Source organism: Sander vitreus, chromosome 17 (assembly GCF_031162955.1).
Source record: "Sander vitreus isolate 19-12246 chromosome 17, sanVit1, whole genome shotgun sequence".
NCBI lineage: Eukaryota > Metazoa > Chordata > Actinopteri > Perciformes > Percidae > Sander > Sander vitreus.
The window spans coordinates 15,637,957-15,659,788 of NC_135871.1; the positions used below are offsets into that span (position 1 = coordinate 15,637,957).

Below are 21,832 nucleotides of genomic sequence, written 5' to 3' on the forward strand. Positions count from 1 at the left end.
AGAAAGGACGGAAAAGTCACATGTTGAACAATTTTATCAGCGTTTCTTTCAATTGAGCTCATGTGTGTAGTATATTTACAAATGCTGGTCATTTTTCCCTTATGTGTTTGTGGTCATACCAAAGTTTTAACTGTTGGCAGTTGGCTGCCAATACCGTCTGTGTGTCATGATTCTGTAATAATGACATGACAGGCTGAACTATGATGAACTAATATTCACTGCCTGTTTGTCTGGGATAATCCAACAAGCATCGGACCTGTTTTCCTAGGTATCTGGCAAATGCAGCAGGTATAACCACCTCTTTTCCCCTTATCAAGAACAATACAGGAGTGTATTGAGTTTTTTTTCTTTCTCTCGCATGATGATGCATGTTTTAAAAATATGAAATGCATCAGAAACTGGGAATCTGTGGTCAGTTTTCCTCAAATGTTGTCGTGTGTGTGTATGTATATATGTGTGTGTGTATATATATATATATATATACACACACACACACACACACACACACACACACACACACACACACACACACACACACACACACACACACACACACACAGTAGTTCAACAGTAGGACCCACCTAGAAAGGAGTTGGATTAAAATTCGTCAGTGCTTTGTGTTGAAAAAGGACCCCATATTCTTTGGTGACTCTTAATGCTGCCTACGGCTCCTAGATTGTTAGAAGTGAATCTGACCTTCAAGGCTGCCTTGTTCGGTCTTTTTCTGATACTGTCCTTGCATTCCATTTTAAAACAAAGAAAAGACTACTTTTACTACGGTTTCTAACAAATGTACTCCTATACATGTGATGGCTTCTTATTTTTGTCTGTATTTTTCTATTAAGAGTGACAAATGTAAAGTTTAGACATCGTTAATATGGTATTTTGTAATTACTTTTGTTATGAATGAACTGCCTGATTGTAATCCCAAGTGCATTGAAGCGTGTAGGTATTTACACAAATAAAGATGGAACACTAATGCACAAATACAGAGGATCTTATTTCATTCACAGACAAAAATCACCAATGCTCCCATGCAATATCAACATGGTGGTTGATGTGTATATAGTATATTGATACACACTGGATTATTCTATTTTTTTCTGTTCCTATTAATGCCTGGAATCCTATAGGCCTAATGGTGATTATTTAATGAATAATAAAATATATCTGAAAATATAACTGTTTACAATGTTTCCCGTCATGCACTAACCCTCTCGTGGGCCCCTGGGGGCCTCTTACCCAGCCAGGACTCGCTTTAGAAACCATGGTGCAAAGGATGGCAGGTCACACAAATGTCTCCTGGTCATTTACAATCTCTCCGGTAGAGTTTGCTGTGGCCGTTCCCTTATGGTTCCCTTGTCTTCCTCCTCTCGGCTCCTCCCCGTTGATGTATCAACTCTGACGGGTCACGTTATCGGAGGGGGGCAGTCGGTGTGGAAGCACTGAGCTCCCTACCGACGAGTCATAGTCTCTCTGCACTTACAATTAAATATTAGTCAGAGTTGACGGGAAAGCGAAACCAGCCGAATAACAGCCGGTATTGTTATAAAATTCCCCGACGTTGAGCAGTACGTCGGACACACGGCTGTAATCTAAACGGAGGAGCTAGATCTCATCGCGGGCTGGATGCGAAGCTCGGCATTATAGGTGCATCGGAGTCTGCCGACGACATGAGAAATAAATAGTTGGTAACGTTGCTTTTCTTCTATAAGAACGCATCTAATATGTTTCATTGGACTACTATAATGCTTTAGTGACAGTAGGAACGAATATCTGTGCGTAAAAATAAGATGTCAGTGTAGCCCAGAGTGACATTTCCAGTGTTATTCAGAAGCAAGTTGTCACTTGCTTTCAAACGCCACAGCTTGTACCGTCCTGTCGTGAATTCCCCAACGAAAATGTACAAGCTAAATGTTATAATGTCATTGTACGTAATGTGAATTGTTTAATTGTGATACTAGTTTGGGATGTGTTGTCGAAGTTTCACTGAGATTGGATTTTGTAGGACACTTGAGTTAATCCGACCTGTTTCTTTTAAGTGGAGTCGTCGCCTGCTAATGCTCCATTTTCTAATTGTTGTCCAATTATGATATAGCCTAGGCCTATTCTTCATACGCATTTACCTCAAAATAATTTCTCTACTTGTGGGTTTGTACGGCCCATATCTTTCTCTTCCAGTTTAGACAAGATATATGTCAAGTAGAAATACTATGTCGTAGGCTTAATTTTCACAAGGGTAGTTCTTTATAGAGCGCCCTGCAGAAAACAGTATTCCATGTTTAGAAATTAATTTTCAGTTTGTTCTCTTTTTAGTCACACAGCATCAGTTTGGATCCAGCTGACGTCATGGATGAAAGTTGGAAAAACTGCTTCGAAGAGGAGCTTCTGTGTCCCATTTGCCTGAATGTCTTTGATGAACCCATTCAGCTGCCATGCAAGCACAACTTCTGCAAGGGTTGCATCTCTGAGGCTTGGGCCAAAGACAACGCTGCGGTCCGCTGTCCCGAATGCAACCATGACTACGAGCAGAAACCCACGCTGGAGAAGAACTTTAAGCTTGCCAACATAGTGAAGCGGTTTAATGCATTGAACACTGAGAAAGTCCCTGCTGTGCTGCACTGTGTCCTCTGCAGACGAGGCCCCCCTCTGCCTGTGCGGAAGGTCTGTCTGCGCTGTAAGGAGCCCTGCTGCCAAACTCATATCCAGACACACCTACAGCAGCCGTGTGCAGCCCCGGGACACCTGTTAGTTGATGCTGAGGAGCTGAGTGCTTGGACCTGTCCCAGTCATGAGGAGTACAGGCTTCTCCACTGTGAGGAAGAGCAGGTGGCTCTGTGTCCGTTCTGCTGCATCTCTCACTGCACTAACCAAAGACACACAGTCTGCGATGTGGATACGCAACGCATACAAATGCAGGTACATAAATCGCTCTCACGCATACAGTACTCTCTTACTTACCCATTCACTTGAAACTATCAGCTGACAGTAAGGTGACTGTCAAAAGATTTGATAGATGCACTTTCTTCAATGGATTCTTCTTTGAATTTCAAGGAAGCCGCAATTTCTTTCAGTTCATCGGTCTATGAAGGCCTTCTCTCTTTGCCTCTTCCTTTTAATCTTATCTGACGTAATAGGACTGGACAGGTGAAAGCCACCCCTCGGGGCAGATGATAGCACACACACGCACACACGTCTAGGCATATGTCCCAAACAGCTTTTAACCTTGATCACACCGCCCATTCTACACTGCCACGCCTTCACATTAGCCACCCTTTGCCCTCGGGTAAGTGCTGTGATGCAATCTGCATCCACCGGAAACGATGACCCCTGTGCAGTGGGGGTGGATCCACATGTAGTTTGTTTATGTTAGCTACCCAGATTAGTTTTCAGGATTTGTTTAGGAGGAAATGAACACTGGCAAGGCTGCAGAGGCTGATAAATTAATTTAAATACTGTTTTCATGAGAAGGAAATGTGGTGATTTGTGAAAATGTTCGCAAGCCAGCAAGTTTATAACTTTGCTTTTTAACCATTCACCACAGGGAGTTGGACATTTTCAGGGAGAAAAAAAGGTTAGAAAAGAGGAAAATAGATTCTACAGTGTGTGTGTTTGTGTGTTTATCTAACTTGACAGTAGGTAAATAATGCAGGGTTAACCTCTGGATGAATAGAGGAATGTGTTTTGCATAAGGCCAGGGTGTCATGGCTGTGTCCACTTCTGTATTTTTCTTAGTTCTATACATCATTTCAGTTTGCTCTCTTCTCACGTCTCAAGTCTAATGTAAGTGGCAAGGTGTAAAAAAAAAACACCCACACTGCCTTATACACATTTCTTCCCTGTTTCATCCTGCGGAGCATCTGCTGCGTTGCTTTCTTGTAGATACGTTTGGTGATCGCATTATTCCAGTTGGGAAAGTTACAGACACATTTCTTTCCAGTGTGTGGATCACAAAGTTCTAAATCGGTTGTCTTGAGTCTTTAGTGCAAACTGTTGCTCTGGGTCAGAGCTATTATTGGGACAAAAGATGTCTGTTCAGCCCTTTCTACAGCTGCTCTCTACGCACACACAGATGCACACACCCACCCAGCTTTCTGTTCTTTCACAACTGTATGTCTGCAGGGTAAATGGAGTTATCCAGGAATCAGAGTTCCTGGCTCTTCTCCGATTAACACTGTCCATGCTTGGGCCTTCAAACAGACTGCACTATAATACTGATAAATGTGGCAGTAGCCAAAAGTTAGGCTTCTTGTATGCTGGTTCATTTCTTCAAGTAATTTGAGTTAATTAGACTTAGAGGTTGTTCTCCTTGACAGAGCTGTAGTCTATTTTGGTAAAAAGGATTTTAAATTCCCCTGGCAGCACTCTTGTTACTTTTGGGATAAACAAAAAGGGAAAAACCAATGTAGCTATGTTCATATCTTTGGTTTTCTTTGGCTCTCAAAGGAGACTTTTACAGTAACCTTTTGCAGGCTTGCTGGTAATTTCAAGACGAGAAAGGAAGAGTAATATAATAGTCATGTCGTCCCTGGGACAGGCGGAGGAGGAGTCCTCCCACACAGCCTCACCTTGGTTTTCTCAGGCATCTCAGCAGGAAACCATTGCTCATGGAAGCTCTGCCATTTGCAGTTTCTTGTATCTGGGCTGAAGTGAGTCAGTTCCCCAGAATGCTGAGGGCAGTCCATTGACATCAGAAGTAGGGAATAGTTGTCAGTTGATTGTGAAAGAGACTCTCTGTTCATTGAGCCTGAGGCTCCTCATTTAAACATGAGCTTCCTGGCAACCCGCGGGTGTCTGGATGCCTAAATAGGACAGTGGGGAAAGTGATCATTGTTGGATTTAATCTTGATAAAGGTAGGCTTTCACGCTGCTACAGAGAGATCAGCAAGCAGACATAGTTTTCCCGTCCCCTTATGCTATTTCAAGCACACAAGACAAAAAGGGTATTGGAGGAAACATGGCAAAATGAGGAAGACACAGTTGTTGAGCAGAAGCATCTAGTCACAGTGAAGCTGTTGCCATTACGTGAAGCCAAGTCACATAGCAAGCAGTTCATACACTGTTTACGAAAGCAAACATCCCAACAAAGTGTTCATTCCTGTTTTTGTCAAAACAACATTCACACAGAAGGTATGAGATACCACTGAACTTTTAAGCACTGTGTTAAGACAGTTATTATTAATGCAGGTGTGCTGTCTGAAAAGTATTGTACTGTGCACACAGTAGTAGTACATGAAAAACTGGATAAAACAAGAAACAGCCAAGTAACTAGGTGCCACATGAGTTTGCAGGGCAGAGTCAGGTGTTATGGGTTGTTTGAAGAGGACTGTTCAGCTAAAACTGCCTGTATAAGCAATATGTAGTGTGGAGATGTGCTATGAGTGCGTGACACATGATTAAGGACCACACACACACACTTTTCAACATGAATACTGCCAGTTTCATGTGAGAAAATGACATCCAAGTGAGACCCCTTCAATGCTGACTGTTGAAACTGCAACAGGGATGCAACATGCTTGATCATATTATTTAAAATGCAATGTTTTAAGATGCACTGATCAATATTTTTGAATGAACAATAGATTAAGTGACTCTGTGTCATCTGAGAGGGGTCTCCGTAGCGACAAACCCACCGATAATAATCGCCCATCTCTGCAGTTCTCCTCAGCTCTACGGAGCTTTTTAGTGTATTTCAATTGGAACTTTGGTTTTATGGCCTTTACTGATTTTGTTCACCCTCACCGCTCTCATCAGTAATGTTTCCAGCCACAGCAAGCAGCTAGAAAACAGCTTTGATAAAGCCAATGTACACTTCCTGCCCAGCACTAAATAGCAGACTGACAAAGGTAGAGATTAGTTAACATTAAAGTTAGCTAACAGTTAGAGGCTGTGTCTGAAATCACTCCCTCGTTCACTTATTCACTACTCCCTATATAATGGACACACATGTATTGCATTGTGGGATTGTTAGCAGAAAGTAGTGAAAACAATACTTTTGTCTTTCCATTGTGGATTTTCTTAGAAATTCACACACCCAAAAGTTAGACAATCAGTCAGAGACTGATGAAGCCAAATGAATTTGAATGTTGGTCCATGTCTGCTGGATGTGTAATTAGGCTACTGTTTACATTCACCAACAACTGTATATGGTGATAGTATGCCAATGTGTTTACAGGTTGTTCCACTGTCCCTAAGTAGCCCAAAATGTCACTTTAAATTCTGCTTTTGTTTATTATGTGGTATTTCCCTTGTTAGTGCATCCTTTGACAATAGTCCAAAGTCCATGTCATGATCCAAGTTATCTTAAATGTGAACTCGAAGAAGACAGAAATATTTCCCTGCTGAAAATTGTCAGCACTTCACTAAAAGGACAGTTTAAAGAAAATACAAACAAGCAAAAGTGGGTGTAGTATTATGAATTATTTAACGTCATTTAGAGTCTTTCTTTGCTGTTTTGTTTTAGAAACTGATGGACTGTTGAAAGTGCTCACTGTGGTATGGTATAGTTGCCAGCCAGTTGTTGTACATAAGACTCCATGAGTGCTGTAAGCAGCTGAAGAGGCCTGTTGCTGTGATACCACAACGTAGCTACCCTGAAACTCACACACTAGAGACCACAGGAATGTCCTCATTCTCCGTATCTCTCTTTTTTGATTCAAACTTTCCCTCTGTTGGTTGCACTCTCTTTTTGTCAGTCATTCTCACTTTCTTTTTGTCCGTTCTTGGCATGTGCAAGCAGAGCCCAATAGCACTTTTCCTCTCGTTCTCTTTCTCCCATGCACACTCATGCGGAGGGAGAGAGCAGGCCCCAGCATTATGCACACAGACATGACAATCTGTCACTGACACAGGCCAATGCAAACAATGGGAGTGATGCATGTGGCAAAATGAGAACGCAGAGAGGGGTAGTGAGACACCCCCGCTTTTTGCTCCCTCACATACACATCAGCTTTCACATATAAATACATACACACTGCTTTGTTGCCATGACAGCAGGGTTTCTTTTATTTGGGCATGGTGCCTTTCCCATGCAGATACAGTTCATTAAAAAGTATACCTGCCCTCCCCTGTCCCTAGTTAGCTGTCAACCTGTTACTGTAGATGGATTTCCATCTCCTGCAGTAAATGGAGAAGGATTATGTTTTCTTCTGTGCTGCTTCTTCTTCTTTTACTGCCCTTTAGCTCTTTTTGCACTCTGATTCAGCCAACAGAGGAAGTAGGCTGGTCCCAACAATGGACTTCACTTGATGTTGTCACCCTGACAAACTTAGAAGCAATCAGAGATGGATTTTTGCAATTATGTATCTTTCCTCATCGATAAATGCATGTGGTTGCTGCTGGCAGCTGTTGTTTCCTCTGTCAAATCTGGATTATGGATCGGGAGGTTGTCTTAGTTACTCATGAATAGCAGCCAGGTTTGCTGAGGCCACAGCAGAGGTCTGAGTTTTAAGAAAGAGTTTGTATGTATGTTTTGTTTTTTAGATGTATCCTGTTGGGGATAATCTGTCAAACCCATCTCTTGTATGTCATGTCTCCACAGGCCATGCTAATGAGGCAGCAAGGCAGACTGGATGGTCGTGTTCAGAACATCGATGAGCAGCTCACCAAGCTGGAGTCAGACAAGACACTGATGAAGGTACAGTACAACACGCACATTTCATGTACTTATAGAGACACTATTCTAAACATTATCAGTACTTTTTTTTCTTCTTCTATGTCTTTACTTGTTTTCTGCTGAATGGTGTTAATAATAATGTATGTAGTAAAGATGCTTATGCTAAAAAAAAATGCAGAAATAATTGGTAACAAGGCAAAGTTCTTTGTTAAAATTGGCACTCCAGTAATTCAATATTGCACCTTCAGGGGATTCGCAAGAGACCGATTAAATAAGAATGGTGAAGTCAAAAGTGATGACCTTTTAGTCATTTCTTCTCAGACATGACAAAAACCTCCTCTTGACCCACCAAAGACATTATACAACTATTTTCAGTCATACTCTGCATTGCTAGTAAATTTATTTTTACATGTAAAAGAGGTGCCCATATAATTTGTGTGTGTGTGTGTGTGTGTGTGTGTGTGTGTGTGTGTGTGTGGTCTCCAACCTGTCCTTTCTTCACAGGATGCAGTGTCTGAACTGAAGGAGCGTGTGAGAGCTCAGTATCAGAGGATGCATGTGCTGCTAGAAGCGAACCAGGCTGAAACCCTGCAGATGCTGGAGAGCTCCTACACCATGTATGTGAGGAAAAACTCCCAGCAGGTTTTGCAGCTCAACGAGAAGCGCCAGGATGCAGAAAAACTCCTGAGCTCAGTACAAATGTTCTTCAAAAGAGCAGACGGCATTAACTTCATGAAGGTACACATGCATTCACATCTGTATACAGCCACACCAACACACATAATACACACACCTGCTGAAAATGTTTTACAGTATTTGCATCAACTTTGTCGCACACAAACCTCATTTGCACGAACGTTGATGCATGTACTCAGACAGACCACAGCAGGCTCATTGTCTTTTTATTCTTCTGTTCACCTCATAGTAGCTGTTAGCGATATGTTCAAAGGCAGAAGGGTTTGATCTTCTTATTGTCTTTTTCAGAACACGAAACCTTACCAGCTGCTAATGGACAGGTAAGCATTTCTACGCCTGTTTTCACTTTACTGGGACGTGACTGTGTTTAGTGTTTATCATATGTTAGACAATCAGGGTGAGGATGTACATAGAAGTGCATAACAACTTTATAAATATTGTAGTCACTTAATATGCCGAAGTGTTTCATTGCTTTGAAATAAACCAGTGATGCTTTTATTCACACTTGTTTTGGTGCACTGACCACTATCCTGCTGTAATCAAATATTGTTTTCCCAACCACAATTTATTTTTCATATACATGTACATATTTGGACTCTAGCAAATACAGAAGATATAGGAAATCAACCATACTTTATTTCTTTATCTCATTTTTCACATAATCCTACTCTTAGAGAAAAGTCCCGCACACTGACCATTACGCAAGCAATAATTTATTTAGAAAAATTACCTTCATCAGGTAAATTCGATGAAGGTCTAAGACCAAAACGTTGTATTTTTCTAAATAAATTATTGCTTGCGTAATGGTCAGTGTGCGGGACTTTTCTCTAAGCTTTTGATCATATCCTACACACCTGCCCGACAAAAGAGGTGTGCAAACAAGCTTTCTTACGTTGCACATAATCCTACTCAAAATGTGTATGCATAAAGGAGAGATGTATACTTCACTGTTGCATGTAAGGTATACGTCACCAGCAACGTAGGCTTTCAGTCTTTGTGTCAAGTAAAGTGCAAGTCTCAAGGTGCAGAATGCATGTCAAGCAAGGGTGCAAATGGCTTATTCAATTTGGTCCACAGTATTTTATGTGTCGCTTTTTTTTTTTTTTTTTTAGGTCAAACTCGCACATAAGTAGTGCTATCCCTCCATTCAGAGTGGGCCAGCTCAATTCTAATCATTTGCTATCTGAACTTTCAACAAGAGAAAAGAGCATGCGAAAAATGCTGGAAGGTAAGAAAACATTGCAAGTAGGAGTAAATAAAGATGAGGGAGAAGTGTATTTTAGGATATTTAACATCAATCTCTGGGATATAGTATGGTCAGAATTAACTATTATCTCTTTCTGCCACACCACTGCTTCTCAGAACCGTTCAATGAGGCGCCTATTCTTGAGATTGTCCAGTCTCACAGCAGCTCTGCTGGCTCCCACATGGGGACTGCTTCAGGACTACAGAAGAGGAAATATGGCATGGCGTTTCTGGAGAGTAGCACAGCAAACTCCACCTCCCACGATCCTCCACCATTGCTCTACAGCAGCAAAAAACCCTTCCTGGCTGATCAGAGCCATCATACTTCATCCATATATTCCTCTGAAGGCCTCTCCCAGAATCCTCACGACGGCCCCGGCCATAGCCGACTCCTTGACACTGCAGCCCATCACATGGTGGGTCTAGGGTCCAGTTCTAGCCACCACTCAGGGACCATATTCCCCTCCTCCCATTTCTCCAGTGGAGGTGCCTCGCAACAAGCCATGTACGAAGGGAGGAAAGTACTGATGTGCACTCTGAATAACTGCTGCTGCTCCAGGGCCCCCGCTGCTCGTGCCCGGCCTCCGTATCCAGCATCAGACTCCTTCCCCTCCATGACCTCTCAGGAGTTTCCCCCACATGCCACGCTACCTGCAAGCCAACCACTGCAGCATTTTCCCATGAGGGGACTGATGGAAGCCTCCCAGGTGGCCAGGCACCCTGACTTCTACGGCCTGTACGGCCAGTCTTCAACCAAGCATTATGGGACCAAGTAATATACCAGAATCAGCATTTGTTCCGTTTTTATGAAATCAGAATTTCCATGTTTGCTTTTTGTTCCTTTCCAGTTTGGTTCAGTTTGTGTCTGCAACACGCCTTCATGATAATGTCATTTACTTGAACCCATGCCCTGTTAATGTTGGTATCCTGTTTACTTCCTAAATCAGTGACAGTAATAATGTTCTAATTTTCAAAACAGAGTTAGTATTTTTATTTATTTTCTGTTTCAATTTGACTGGAAGTGTGAAATGTGAATAATGTAGTCTTAAATCCATTCAAGCGGTGAATTAAAGAAACAACATATCCTTCATCACGGGTCCTGACATAGGACACCAGGGACTTCAGTGCCTAAAAAGACTGTTAACATGCTCTTATTGTACTTGCCAGTTCCTAGCTCTTGATTATTTCCTGTTTGTGGCTGAAAGCATGCAGGGAGCCTCTCCATGCACTCCAAAGTCCATGTGGCTTTAAAAACACACTGGACTCCAAATGCTTGTCAGGTTTTCATGAATTTTTATACAAGATTATGAATAAACCAAAATCAGTGGAAAATATTGAATAAACAAGCATATTAATTTACCTTTTGTCGTGATTTAAGCATTTTAAGTTTACACTTTTATGTAATCTTGTGGGCTTTTATCCATGCTTATAGTGTAAACCGTATGGTATATTTGTACTGAGAAGCACATAGTGTTATGCCTGTATTTTTGTTTAGGTTAAGAGGTTTTACAGTTTAACTCACTGGGTTACAGTTGAAATGTCAGAACTTCCTGTAAAAAAGAAAAAATAAGCAAAGCCATTATTGCAGTGCATCCCACCCTGCAATTCACCCACTATCTATTCATAGGCTCAAAGGGTTGTAAATGGAGAAAAAAAAAACACTGGATGACCACATGTTTAAGATCTACCGCATTCAGAGGAATCGTAGAGCACAGTGGAGGAGGTTTGGACAATGATTTGTTATAGACCAGGCCACAGCAGGCCCATTATCTGCCAATTTAGGACAGTTCACTTCCTTGTCAACATCCTGGTCTCTGGAAAAATCTGTGTCTCATCCCTCTTTGTCTCATTATTGGAGCTCATTGTCAAGTTAGGTCAGAGAACAGGAATAACTGATGAGCAGCACCTCCCTCCCCTCAGCTCTCTCTCTTCATCTCCCGACTCTCTCGAGGTATCATTTTCTGGGGCTTGACACATAGGAGGAGGAGGATTTGAGCGGCAGATGATATAAGCACAGAGTTTTAATGAGAGCTGGGACAGCATAGTCATCTACTTATCTGTCACTCATACTCCTTTCATCACCCCCTTCCGACCCCCCCCTTCCGAGCTAGACCGTGAGATAGAGGGAGGGAGCTGAGGGGCGGGGTGGACGGCTTAGAGGGAGGAGAAGAGAAAGGGAGGAATAGTTAGAGAGGGGGGAAATACAGGGGGGGGGGATACAGAGCAAGTGAGGCACATCACTTATTTATAGGTTATAAAATGTTCTGTCTTCCTATTTCGTTCTCCTTTTCTCTTGTCCAGTCTGTTTTTTTTATTCAAGAGAGTGAATACATTTCTTAAATTTCTGATATCCTTACCAAAGAACCCGGCCCCTTTTAGCAGTGAACACATAAGGCAGAGTAGGAGAAGGAGGAGCTGAGGTTTAGTTACAGTGTGGCATGATTCTGACTGTGTGTGTGTGTGTGTGTGTGTGTGTGTGTGTGTGTGTGTGTGTTTGTAAGCCTATTAGCATTCCCCTTGAGCACCGTTCCTTCTGTGTTATTAATAAAACATAGAGTAGATATCCTGAAGGAGGCCATACCATTAATTTAATCCATATCATTTCATCGGTATCTGCATGTTTATATCAACGTTGCCATTTTAAACTGTAAAATCATCAAAAATTAGGGATTTAAATGTTAAACATGACTTGAATTCTGTCTTATTTTAGTTTGAACAATATTTGGAATGCCTACTATAGATGATTACATAGTAATTTACCAACATTTGTATTAGCACAAACTTAAAAAAAAAGGTGTGCAGCTTTGTGCGTTTGGTTTGTGCCAGCTTGTGTACAGGCTTAGTGTGAGTCGATTCTTGTGTGTGTGTGTTGCACAGTGAGGTTACATATAGGGTAAAGGGTGATGTACTTGACAGCTGTGCTCTGTTGTGGCAGGTGTGTTGGAGCTGTATGTGTATGAGTACAACACGCCCCTGCCTGCAACAGGACATGAGCCTGTAGAGAGAGTGTGTGTGTGTTTTCAATGCATGGGGAACTGTCAGCTGTTGTGCAGCTGTTGTTTGTGTACTTTAGTCAATGGCTAGATCTACTTGGACATTTTCTTGCCCAGAATTTATTATATTCTCAGGGTATATTTGCGTTTGCTAAAATGTTGATACTGTAACAGATGTTTGCATCCTGAGAGGTCAATAATAGCTCTGTAACATTCACATCGCAGCCACAGATCCACTTCTGCTTGAGGCAGATATCTTAAAAATGTTGGTGTCAGTCCCTTAGAATGGGCTTTGTAGATTTACCATTTTTGCGCTGATAAACACTTCATCAAAGAATAACTCCTGGAATCTACTGAACATCACAGACTGATATATAGCAGCTGAGGGTGGGGTTTTCCTCTGTAACTCAGGCCTTTGATAAATAATATTGACATAGTCCCAATACATTTGCACAACTTGCGGCTTGCATAACCGTCCTGTCGGTTCAGGGGTGGATGTGAGAAGTGGCTGACATGGCAGCCTTAATTATCATAGTATGTGGAATAAACAAGTGGCCATTAGTGCTATTAGTCTGGGCACACAGATTCTCAGCAGTCCTTCCAGTAACACTGACAGGAACATGGACATGTACAGCATAATGCATACAGAGTGGCTATTCATCAACCATGCAGAATGCTAACCTTCATCTGATAAGGCCTTTGAAATCAGTGCCAAAACTCCAATCCAGGATAACAGTGTACACACACACACACACACACACACACACACACACACACACACACACACACACACACAGTGCAAAAACATCAAAGAAAAAGATTCATGGCCAATGTTTATTGATCTCCAGGTCTATTTCTGCCTGTGGATATCATTGTAATATTAACCAGTCTTCTGTCGAGTTTCAGCTGAAGGGAAACAGGCAACAATAAAACAATGTACATGTATATAATATGAGTGAAATAAGCAAAGACAGGAAGGGTGTGTGCAGGGTAACTGTACCAGTTTGTATATATGAATATGGTAGGCGTTTTAGACTCCCTCTGTAGAGAACAGCTGTATGCAGTTATTGTGTGAGAATACAGTGGTGTGCCTCAGATGTTGCCATAGTAACTTTGGACCACACTGGAGTGACACATGCAAGTGTCAGAGGTGGAAACTAATAAAATATCTTTACTGAAGTACTTACTACACTTAACATTATGATTATGATTATTATTATTGCAGCTGCATACTTTTATTCCACAACATTTTTTTTCTCTAAAAGGCTGTAGTAGAAATTATTATTATAGACTTCATTTTATGAACTTTTGTCCATAACATATATGAACATTTTGCTGGACAATTGAGGATTTTATTTATTTATTTATTTTTTGTGTGTGTGAGAGATCTTATGGTCTGGTCATGATGATGTGTCAATGACGAGCGAGCAAACAGGAAGTTGTTTCTGCCAGATATTTAGGAAACAAACGACTTCTCAGATGAACATACATACTTTGAAGTGACACTTTTTAAAAGTAAAAGAAACGCTAAAAATCCCCTGTTAACTGTCTCTTGGGTTCAATGTAGCAACATTGACAGTAATGCTACTTTCCAAAATCATCTTCATTCCAACATTTGAATGTGGATTAACACTTGAATGAACTAAATGAAGCCTACAACATACGCATGCTTTTTTCTTTACATATGCTAATGTTTTTACACACTACATGTCACATACATTAGTAAGAAATACTCCATCTGTATGTCTATTTGTTACATAGTTCTCCCTATAGTGGCCTTGACATTGAGGCTCTCTATCAGAGTATGTTTACTAGTGTTGAACTGTCCTACTGCCTTATGCCAACCTGGCCCAGATCACAAGACAGGCAGACAGCTGCAGGTGGACAGACGACAGGCCCCTGGCAACCATGGCACATATCTGGATGGATTCACTCAGTCGGCATGAAGAGGAAATGTTTGGAACTGTGATATGCTGTTAATGATATCATGTTTATGTGTGTGTGTGTGTGTGTGTGTGTGTGTGTGTTTAGAGCAGGCAGTATAACACTGAAGAGCAGCTGTTCTACACTGAGAAACCATGAGTCTTCTTCTTCTTCTTCTTCTGCTTTTCTTTTTATTGGCGGTTGGTAATCCATGACTCTTTCTTCCACTGGTGAACTATTGAATACACAACCTCCAAACTCAGCAGGGTCGAGGATTGAAATCCACTGTGTTTTTTTACCGTAATAAATACTGCTATTCTTCAGGACAGTACCTGTGGCGTTCTGGTTTGGGTGAACCAGTCTTTCATCACCTTTGTTAACTATGCCAACCGCAATGCTGCATCATCTTATTTCTCATCACATGCCAACAGCTTTTCTGTTATTTGATGAGAGTGGCTTAAAAAATTAGTGACTCAACATCAGCAATATTTATGATGATGAAACTACTTCTGGCAAAGATGAAATTGGATTATTTTGTTAATTAATTAATTGCTTTCACTGTACTTCATGGTACTTTCCAATCATCAACCATTTGTATTAAAAATCAGTAATCCATGTAGGCTACTGTATGCTGATCTATAATATTTCCACAGATCAGCAGTTCTAAGCCCTCTCTTAATGTACTGAACATTAATGAGGCCAACCTTTTTCCAGATAATTTTTTTTTTAATTTGTCTGCACCCATTCTCACCATATGGTTGATGGATAGACTTGTATTATATTTCACAAGCTGTTTGGAGAGTTGTGACATTTTCCGCTCATTTGGAGCTGTAAAAAGCTCATGTCCTCGCTGTCATTTGGAGCTGTAAAAAGCTCATGTCCTCGCTGTCATTTGGACAGTTAAACTGTATAATTAAATTAATAATTTCAGGTTTAACATAAAAAATATGGAAGAACAGATGAACTATGTGACACAGGAGCACATAATTCAAAGAATAGACAAGTAAAGCTATGTTTCTAGTGCATATATTAAAAAAAGGACTCAAGGAAACGAGTGTCAGCAAAAAGAAAACTGCTAACACTGTCCCCCAAATGTCAGTGGAGTTTGACATGAAGGTAAGTTCAAGTTTGACGATTAGGGGGAACTCTTCCCACAAGACATTTGATCTGGCAGTGATGTCTCATTTCATTAACATTTCTTTCAACATGCTTCACCGTGTTAACCAGCAGATTGTTGCTGCCTATGCTACAGACACAAGCCCTGCTCTGGATGCAGCTTTAACTTCTACATCGAAGGTTAAGGATGTAACGCACCACACAGACGCTGCACCATAAAACCCTTATACCCAATAAAAGTGGTATAAATGTTCACAAAACTCCCACTCAGCGTACGCCGAGTTGGACGTGGTTTATGAGTCAGAAAATAAGAAGCAGCAGCACCTGCTCCGAGCCAAGGTGACATGAGGGTTACTCATCTTGTTGCTTCCCTTCGCTCCCCACCTTACCCTAATAATGCTAAATCATCTATTTAAGCTTCCTCTGATTAAAGCATCCCTACCCTCCTCCTCCTCCTCTTCCTTAATCCTGTCTCCTTGTTAGCAGAATACTGCCATCAAGGACATCACACAGGTGGTCATTTCTCATGTTACCATGGCCGCAAATGGCATGACTTATTTGTTGGGACAACACTTGGCTAATGGACATCTGCTGCTCAGTGGTGTGGCTTGTTTAGCAGTTTCTCCCTCAACTTTTCCCTCTCCTACTGTCCCACTGTGCCACAGACATGCTGCTCATCATCATGCAGAGACAGGAGAGCTGTGATTTCACTTTACTCAAGTACTGTACTTAAGTACAAATTCGAGGTACTTGTACTTGAGTATTTCCATTTTATGCAACTTCATACTGCTACTCCATCTCAGGGAAATATTGCACTTTTTTACTCCACAATACGGCTCATTTTTCTGATTTCCCTGTATCTCTTCCTCCAGTCTTATCTTCGTGGCGCCTGCAGCCCGCTTGCTCTTCTCACAGAAATGATAACTGTGACAGATGGGCAAAACTTTTAACTGGACTGTGGTTTATTGGCTTTTTGCAGTTGACAGTTATCTTCCAGATAAATCCTTTATTATACAGTAAAGTACAGCTAAGAACCACTTTTAAATGTGGAGTAAACGCATGTGATGAGGAAGATCTGTCTTTGTAATTTTCTGTCTCTATGTCTGTGTCCAAACTGCAATCAGAGTTAAGGAGCTCCAATGCATTTCAGTTAGTGTCAGTATGAATGAAGATAAAGTGCAGTACATCTACTTCAGCCAGGGGCTCTAATGAATCTGCAATAAACCTGTTGTACAATACAATACAGTGATTTGCTGTTTACAGCTGCCTTGCAAAGACTATGTTTACACGTGAGGATGTTTGTACAGTGCAGATGGGATCGTGATGTGTACGCATTAGTTGAGGATGCAGACTGCAACCTGATACAACCACATCTGCCTTCATAAAGCTTTAACTAATATCACACTATTTACTGTCATCATTCAGCCACTCCAATGAGCTGTCCTTTGTTGGTGCTTTACTGTCAGCTTGGCCAATAATTCTACACAGTAACAGTCAACTTAGGAAATGGTGCCTTCTGGTCAAATATTTGCATTTATTTATTTGTCTAGCTCTCTGTTTTGTAGTTACATTGCTTGTTCATCTTTGGAGACTGTAGACCCACTGAATTCAGCTTTACTTTAATTAGACCATTTCTGTTATTTCCCTTAGATTTCTGTATTTATTGTCTGGGTCGTTTGCTTATAATGGCAGGCCACGGTCAATCAAACTGGATGAAACCAGACACATTGAAAGTCTGAAGTCTTGAAGAGTCTTTTTTCTGAAATGTATTTTTTTTTGCCATTTTAATCATGGATAGTTAATGTGAAAGTGGTGTACATTGAAATTAAACAATTTTCAGAGGCTTTAAAAAAAAGTGCCGTGGTTATAAACGTATTCAAATTGACTAAAATACAACGTACTTACTGCGTATTTCAAAAAAGGCACTAAACTTAACTATGTAGATACATAAACTGTATAATTTGTATGTAATAGCTAAATGAAAACACAAACAAAAAGTGTTTTGATGCATTCACCAGAAGTACAAAATCTTCACATTTATGATTGACATATCACATAGAAAAAAACAGCATTTTTGGAACTACAAACAACTGGAAATGAAGATACTTGTGTGCACCGACAACATTTAATAAACTGTATGTATGCAAGTCATGTGATTGAAAAACACACACACACACACACACACACACACACACACAGTAAAAGACATTTCCACTACTGGTGCAATACATCTGTCAGTGGTACCTGTCTCATATACAGTACAGTATAAAACACTGGGTCGCATTTAGTAGCAAAAACAGTTCTTCTATAATTGAATGTTGTAACCGCAGTTAAATACACTGCTGAGACTAAGAACTCGCAGTGAGAAACTGACGGGTGGAGAGGTGAGAAGTCAAAGCCCGTCATGATGTCACTTCCTCCAACAGCGTGTTCAGCTAAGTTGAGCATTCACTTGGCTGTGTGGAAGAAGTAGTAACTTTGGAAAATGTGTCTGTCCGGTAAAATATATATATATATATATATATATATATTTCTAAGTTGGGCCATTCCAAAAACCTATCAGTGACTTCTCCGCCTACTGCTTTTGCTTCTTCTTTGCTGGTTTAATGGGGGTGATCTCTTCCTCCTCCTCGTCATCATCATCATCATCGTCGTCGTCGTCTTCGTCATCAGAAAAGTCTGACTCTTCAACCTGGGAGGCTGCACAGGAACAGTGGACAAAGTTAAATCACTGTTTTAAACTGAATACTGATATATTTAATTTTTTTTTTTTCCAACTATCTTTTTTTATTGAGAACAAGGTACAGAAAGACAGTTATATAGAAGGACAATACTTTTGGATTTTTCACAGAACACAAACAAATAAAATCCCACACCCACCCCGCCCCACAACATCCAGTGCATCCCAATCTAAGGAGATTAAGTAAGTAGATAAATAGATAAAGGTTATGATATTAATAGGTGAAGGTATCATTCAACAGGTATGAAGAATTAAACAAAAAGAAAAGAGGGTGGAAGCAGCTAATTTGAAAGTAAAGCTTGAAAATAAATGAGGCGGCCGTGCTTGCTGTGCAACATCATGCGTCACCCCTCAGGATCTATTACTTGTGGATTCATGAATTATCAGGGAGGGTTTTAAGTTTGTTTATGAAAGACATTGCTGGGTTCCAGGTAGAATAGAAGAGGTCTTTTGACCCCGCGACATGACATCTGCTACAATTCTCATCCGCCTCAGGATAAATTCTGGCCAGCCTAAACTTGGAGAGGTGGGTACGGTGCAAGACTTTAAACTGAATTACACCTAACCTAGCACATGAAGTAGTTCCATTAACTCTCTTCAGAGCATCAGTCCAGGATTCCTCAGGTATTACATCCCCAAGCTCCTCCTCCCATTTCCCTTCAATTCTATTGAGAGAGGTGTCTCTGAGAGATGATATGTTGGAATAGATTCTCGCAATGAAGCCTTTTAAATTGAAGGGAATTTGGAAGATGCCGTCCATAGCAGTAGGTTGAGGTGCATTGGGGAAGATTGAATCTAGACTTTGCATAAAGTGTCGGCTCTGGAAATATCGGAAACGACTTGAGCCGGGGAGGTTGAATTTTTGAGAGAGATGACTAAAGGTAAAGAATACACCTTCAATTTGGAGAGGGCAAGTCTATTCCACAGGGAAAAGGTGTTGTCTAATCTAGGCGGAACAAAAAGATGATTATCACAGATAGGAGCCAGATGAGAGAATGCTCTTAAACCGAGGTGGTTTTTCGAAATTGTGACCAAATTCGTAAAGTATTGATAACAAAATGGGTCAGAGGTATAGGGTGAAGTAGACAGAGGGAGACGCGAAGTAACCAAGGCGGGAAGGGATGCCAGAATGCATGACTCATTTTCTATTTCACACCACGACAGCTTTGGAGCATGAAGCTAGTATATGCTTTTCTGAATATTAGCCGCCCAGTGATAGTGAAGCAAATTTGGTAAACCAATATATTTAATAAGGTCAGAAAGGTGACTTTATTTAATCTGCCCTTTTAACTTCCTGCACAGTTAGTAATATGCAGCTGCACACACTCATAACCACTAGAAGAACAAAAGTTAATCCCTGCAGTATTGATACATACATTTAATAACTTACAATATATATTTAACACTTAATTGAAATACATATAAAAAGTGTCAAAGGTCTTTTTTTTTTTTAATTACAAAGAAATTAGCCATTTTATTGCCTTTTTTTTTTTTAAAGATGTATTTAACTTTTCATGAAAATTCACAATGCATTAACATTGTGAGATAGAGCAAGCATTGGGGGAGAGCGCCCTTCTAGTTCATTATATTTTAGGAAAAACTACTCCCACCATGTGCCCAAAAACTAAATATAGTATAAGAAAATGGCTGGATCTCACAAACTAAAAAGGAGCACAGCCAAGTATTTGGTATCTATGAACTCGTAACAAGTTGAATATGACACGCATAATAGACACAAAAAAATATTTCATATGGACGACATTTAATAAACAATCGTTTCTCCTAATTTTTCAAAAAATCCTGACTTTGACCATTGATAAAAGTGTGATTTTTAATGTGATCTAAACATTTCAACGTTGTACTGTTAGATGTTTCTCCAGTGTGTGCCCATCGCAGATCAGACCCATCAGAACAAATGTGGTATTTTTCCTTATCATGCTAAACGTTAAAAACAGTTAAAGCACTGGGAAGGTGAAGTGTTACCTATGAGGTGTAACCCGCTGACAGTAACTGGTCCTGTCCCAGCCTTGAGCCGGATGGTCACTGGCGCTTTCAGCTCAAACTCTCCCAGACTCACCTGAGGAGAAAAAGGTCAAAGTTGAGATACATCTCTACCATGTGCGGTACATCAACCTGCTTGAAGACAGAGATCACTGTACTGTACCATAGGAAGACAGCTGATGTGAAGGTTGGCGATGGGCACTGAAATAGTCTTTCCTTGGTGGTTCATGGCCGTTACCTCCACCACATTACTCTCCTCCTTGGCACCCTCTCCCAGACAAACCTACCAAAAAAAATAATAATTCAGTTGACATTTATACAAACTGTTGGCAGCCAGATCAAAGTATGTTTTTAGCCGAGTTGAAGACAAAACTATGGTTCAACAGCCTTGGATTACACACTTTCCTGTAAGCTTTGCATCCAGTGAATGTGATTATACAAACTCAAGTTGCAATTGTACATACTGTTCTGAGTTCAAGGAAGTGCTCCAGGTCCTCCTCTTCGTCGCCTTGGAAAGTGTAGAAAGGCACTTTAGAGGATAGCTCGCAGCCTGGAAGACACGTCAAAACCACGATGATTTTAGGGACAGTTTTTGGATTTCGTGTAAGTTAGTGCACTAGCTGAAATATAGAAATATCATAGCAGGTTCTTCACTGTCGGAACATCAAAGATGAGACCCACGTGTGAGCCAACAGAGCTGATAAAACTGTATTTAAATGGTTCTTACTAAACAGGAAGCTCTCCAACTTCGATTGACCAGCTAGTCCGTGATCATCCGAGCATTCATCGTCGTGGCAAGACATTTTGTCAAAACACTAGATTTGGGTTTGCTGTTAACACTAAAGTCGAATGAAGCCTCCACGAAAAATAACAAGCGCGTCGCAAACTTCGAGCATGCCTGCACGCGTCATCACTATGCGCCAGTTGCTCACTGACGTTGTTGTTTTCTCTCTCCTCCAGACCAATCATAGATGTATTATCGTGGATGTATTATAAGACCGTGTATTATACATCTATATACAGTCTATGGTATTATACAAGAATATCGAATTGATGTAGCCAACTTTCTAAATAAGGAACTTAAGATGAATGTTGAAATAGAGTGAACACTGTCTATGTATCTGTTTGAACCTCTGTTTATGTGTACAATAATTATAGTGGAAAAAATATAATGGATGTATTTGACCAATACATTCCACAGGGGTTAAAGCAAGAAACCATTTGTGAGCCTGAAATGCTGCCCTGGAAGAAATGTGTACTGTATGTATTGAATTATGTATTTTATAAATGTAAAACTGGAGAACTTTAAAGGTGCAGTAGGTAAGACTTATAAAACTAATGGCGTTTTTCCATTACATGGTACCTGCTCGACTCGCCTCAACTCTACTCGCCTCACTGTGCGTCCGTTTTCCATTGCAGATTTTAGTACCGCCTCAGCGTGGCTGGTCGTCATAGCGGCGCCGCAGTAAACTGCCGTGACATAACGCGACACACACACAGAAT

At 40.8% G+C, this 21,832-nt stretch overlaps 2 protein-coding genes across 3 annotated transcripts; one reads left to right on the plus strand and one right to left on the minus strand.

Annotated features, from left to right (window-relative positions):
* The first annotated feature begins 1,401 nt into the window (after positions 1-1,401).
* On the plus strand, positions 1,402-10,915 carry trim8a (tripartite motif containing 8a). 2 transcript variants are annotated; one of them, XM_078272397.1, is made up of 7 exons: positions 1,402-1,691; positions 2,317-2,919; positions 7,541-7,636; positions 8,120-8,353; positions 8,600-8,631; positions 9,424-9,539; positions 9,674-10,915. In XM_078272397.1, exons 2-7 carry the CDS (start codon positions 2,350-2,352, stop codon positions 10,330-10,332), a joined length of 1,707 nt encoding a protein of 568 aa, XP_078128523.1. In that variant the 5' UTR covers positions 1,402-1,691; positions 2,317-2,349; the 3' UTR covers positions 10,333-10,915. The 2 variants fall into 2 exon arrangements, with proteins under 2 accessions (XP_078128523.1, XP_078128524.1); XM_078272398.1 differs by having other exon boundaries at positions 1,402-1,687.
* Positions 10,916-17,586: 6,671 nt separating this feature from the next.
* Positions 17,587-21,243, minus strand: npm3 (nucleophosmin/nucleoplasmin, 3). Its single transcript, XM_078273592.1, has 5 exons — positions 21,057-21,243; positions 20,794-20,879; positions 20,493-20,612; positions 20,312-20,405; positions 17,587-18,288 (listed from the first exon to the last, which is right to left on the minus strand). The coding sequence occupies exons 1-5, from the start codon at positions 21,130-21,132 to the stop codon at positions 18,164-18,166; spliced, it is 501 nt and encodes a 166-aa protein (XP_078129718.1). The 5' UTR covers positions 21,133-21,243; the 3' UTR covers positions 17,587-18,163.
* Positions 21,244-21,832: the final 589 nt, after the last annotated feature.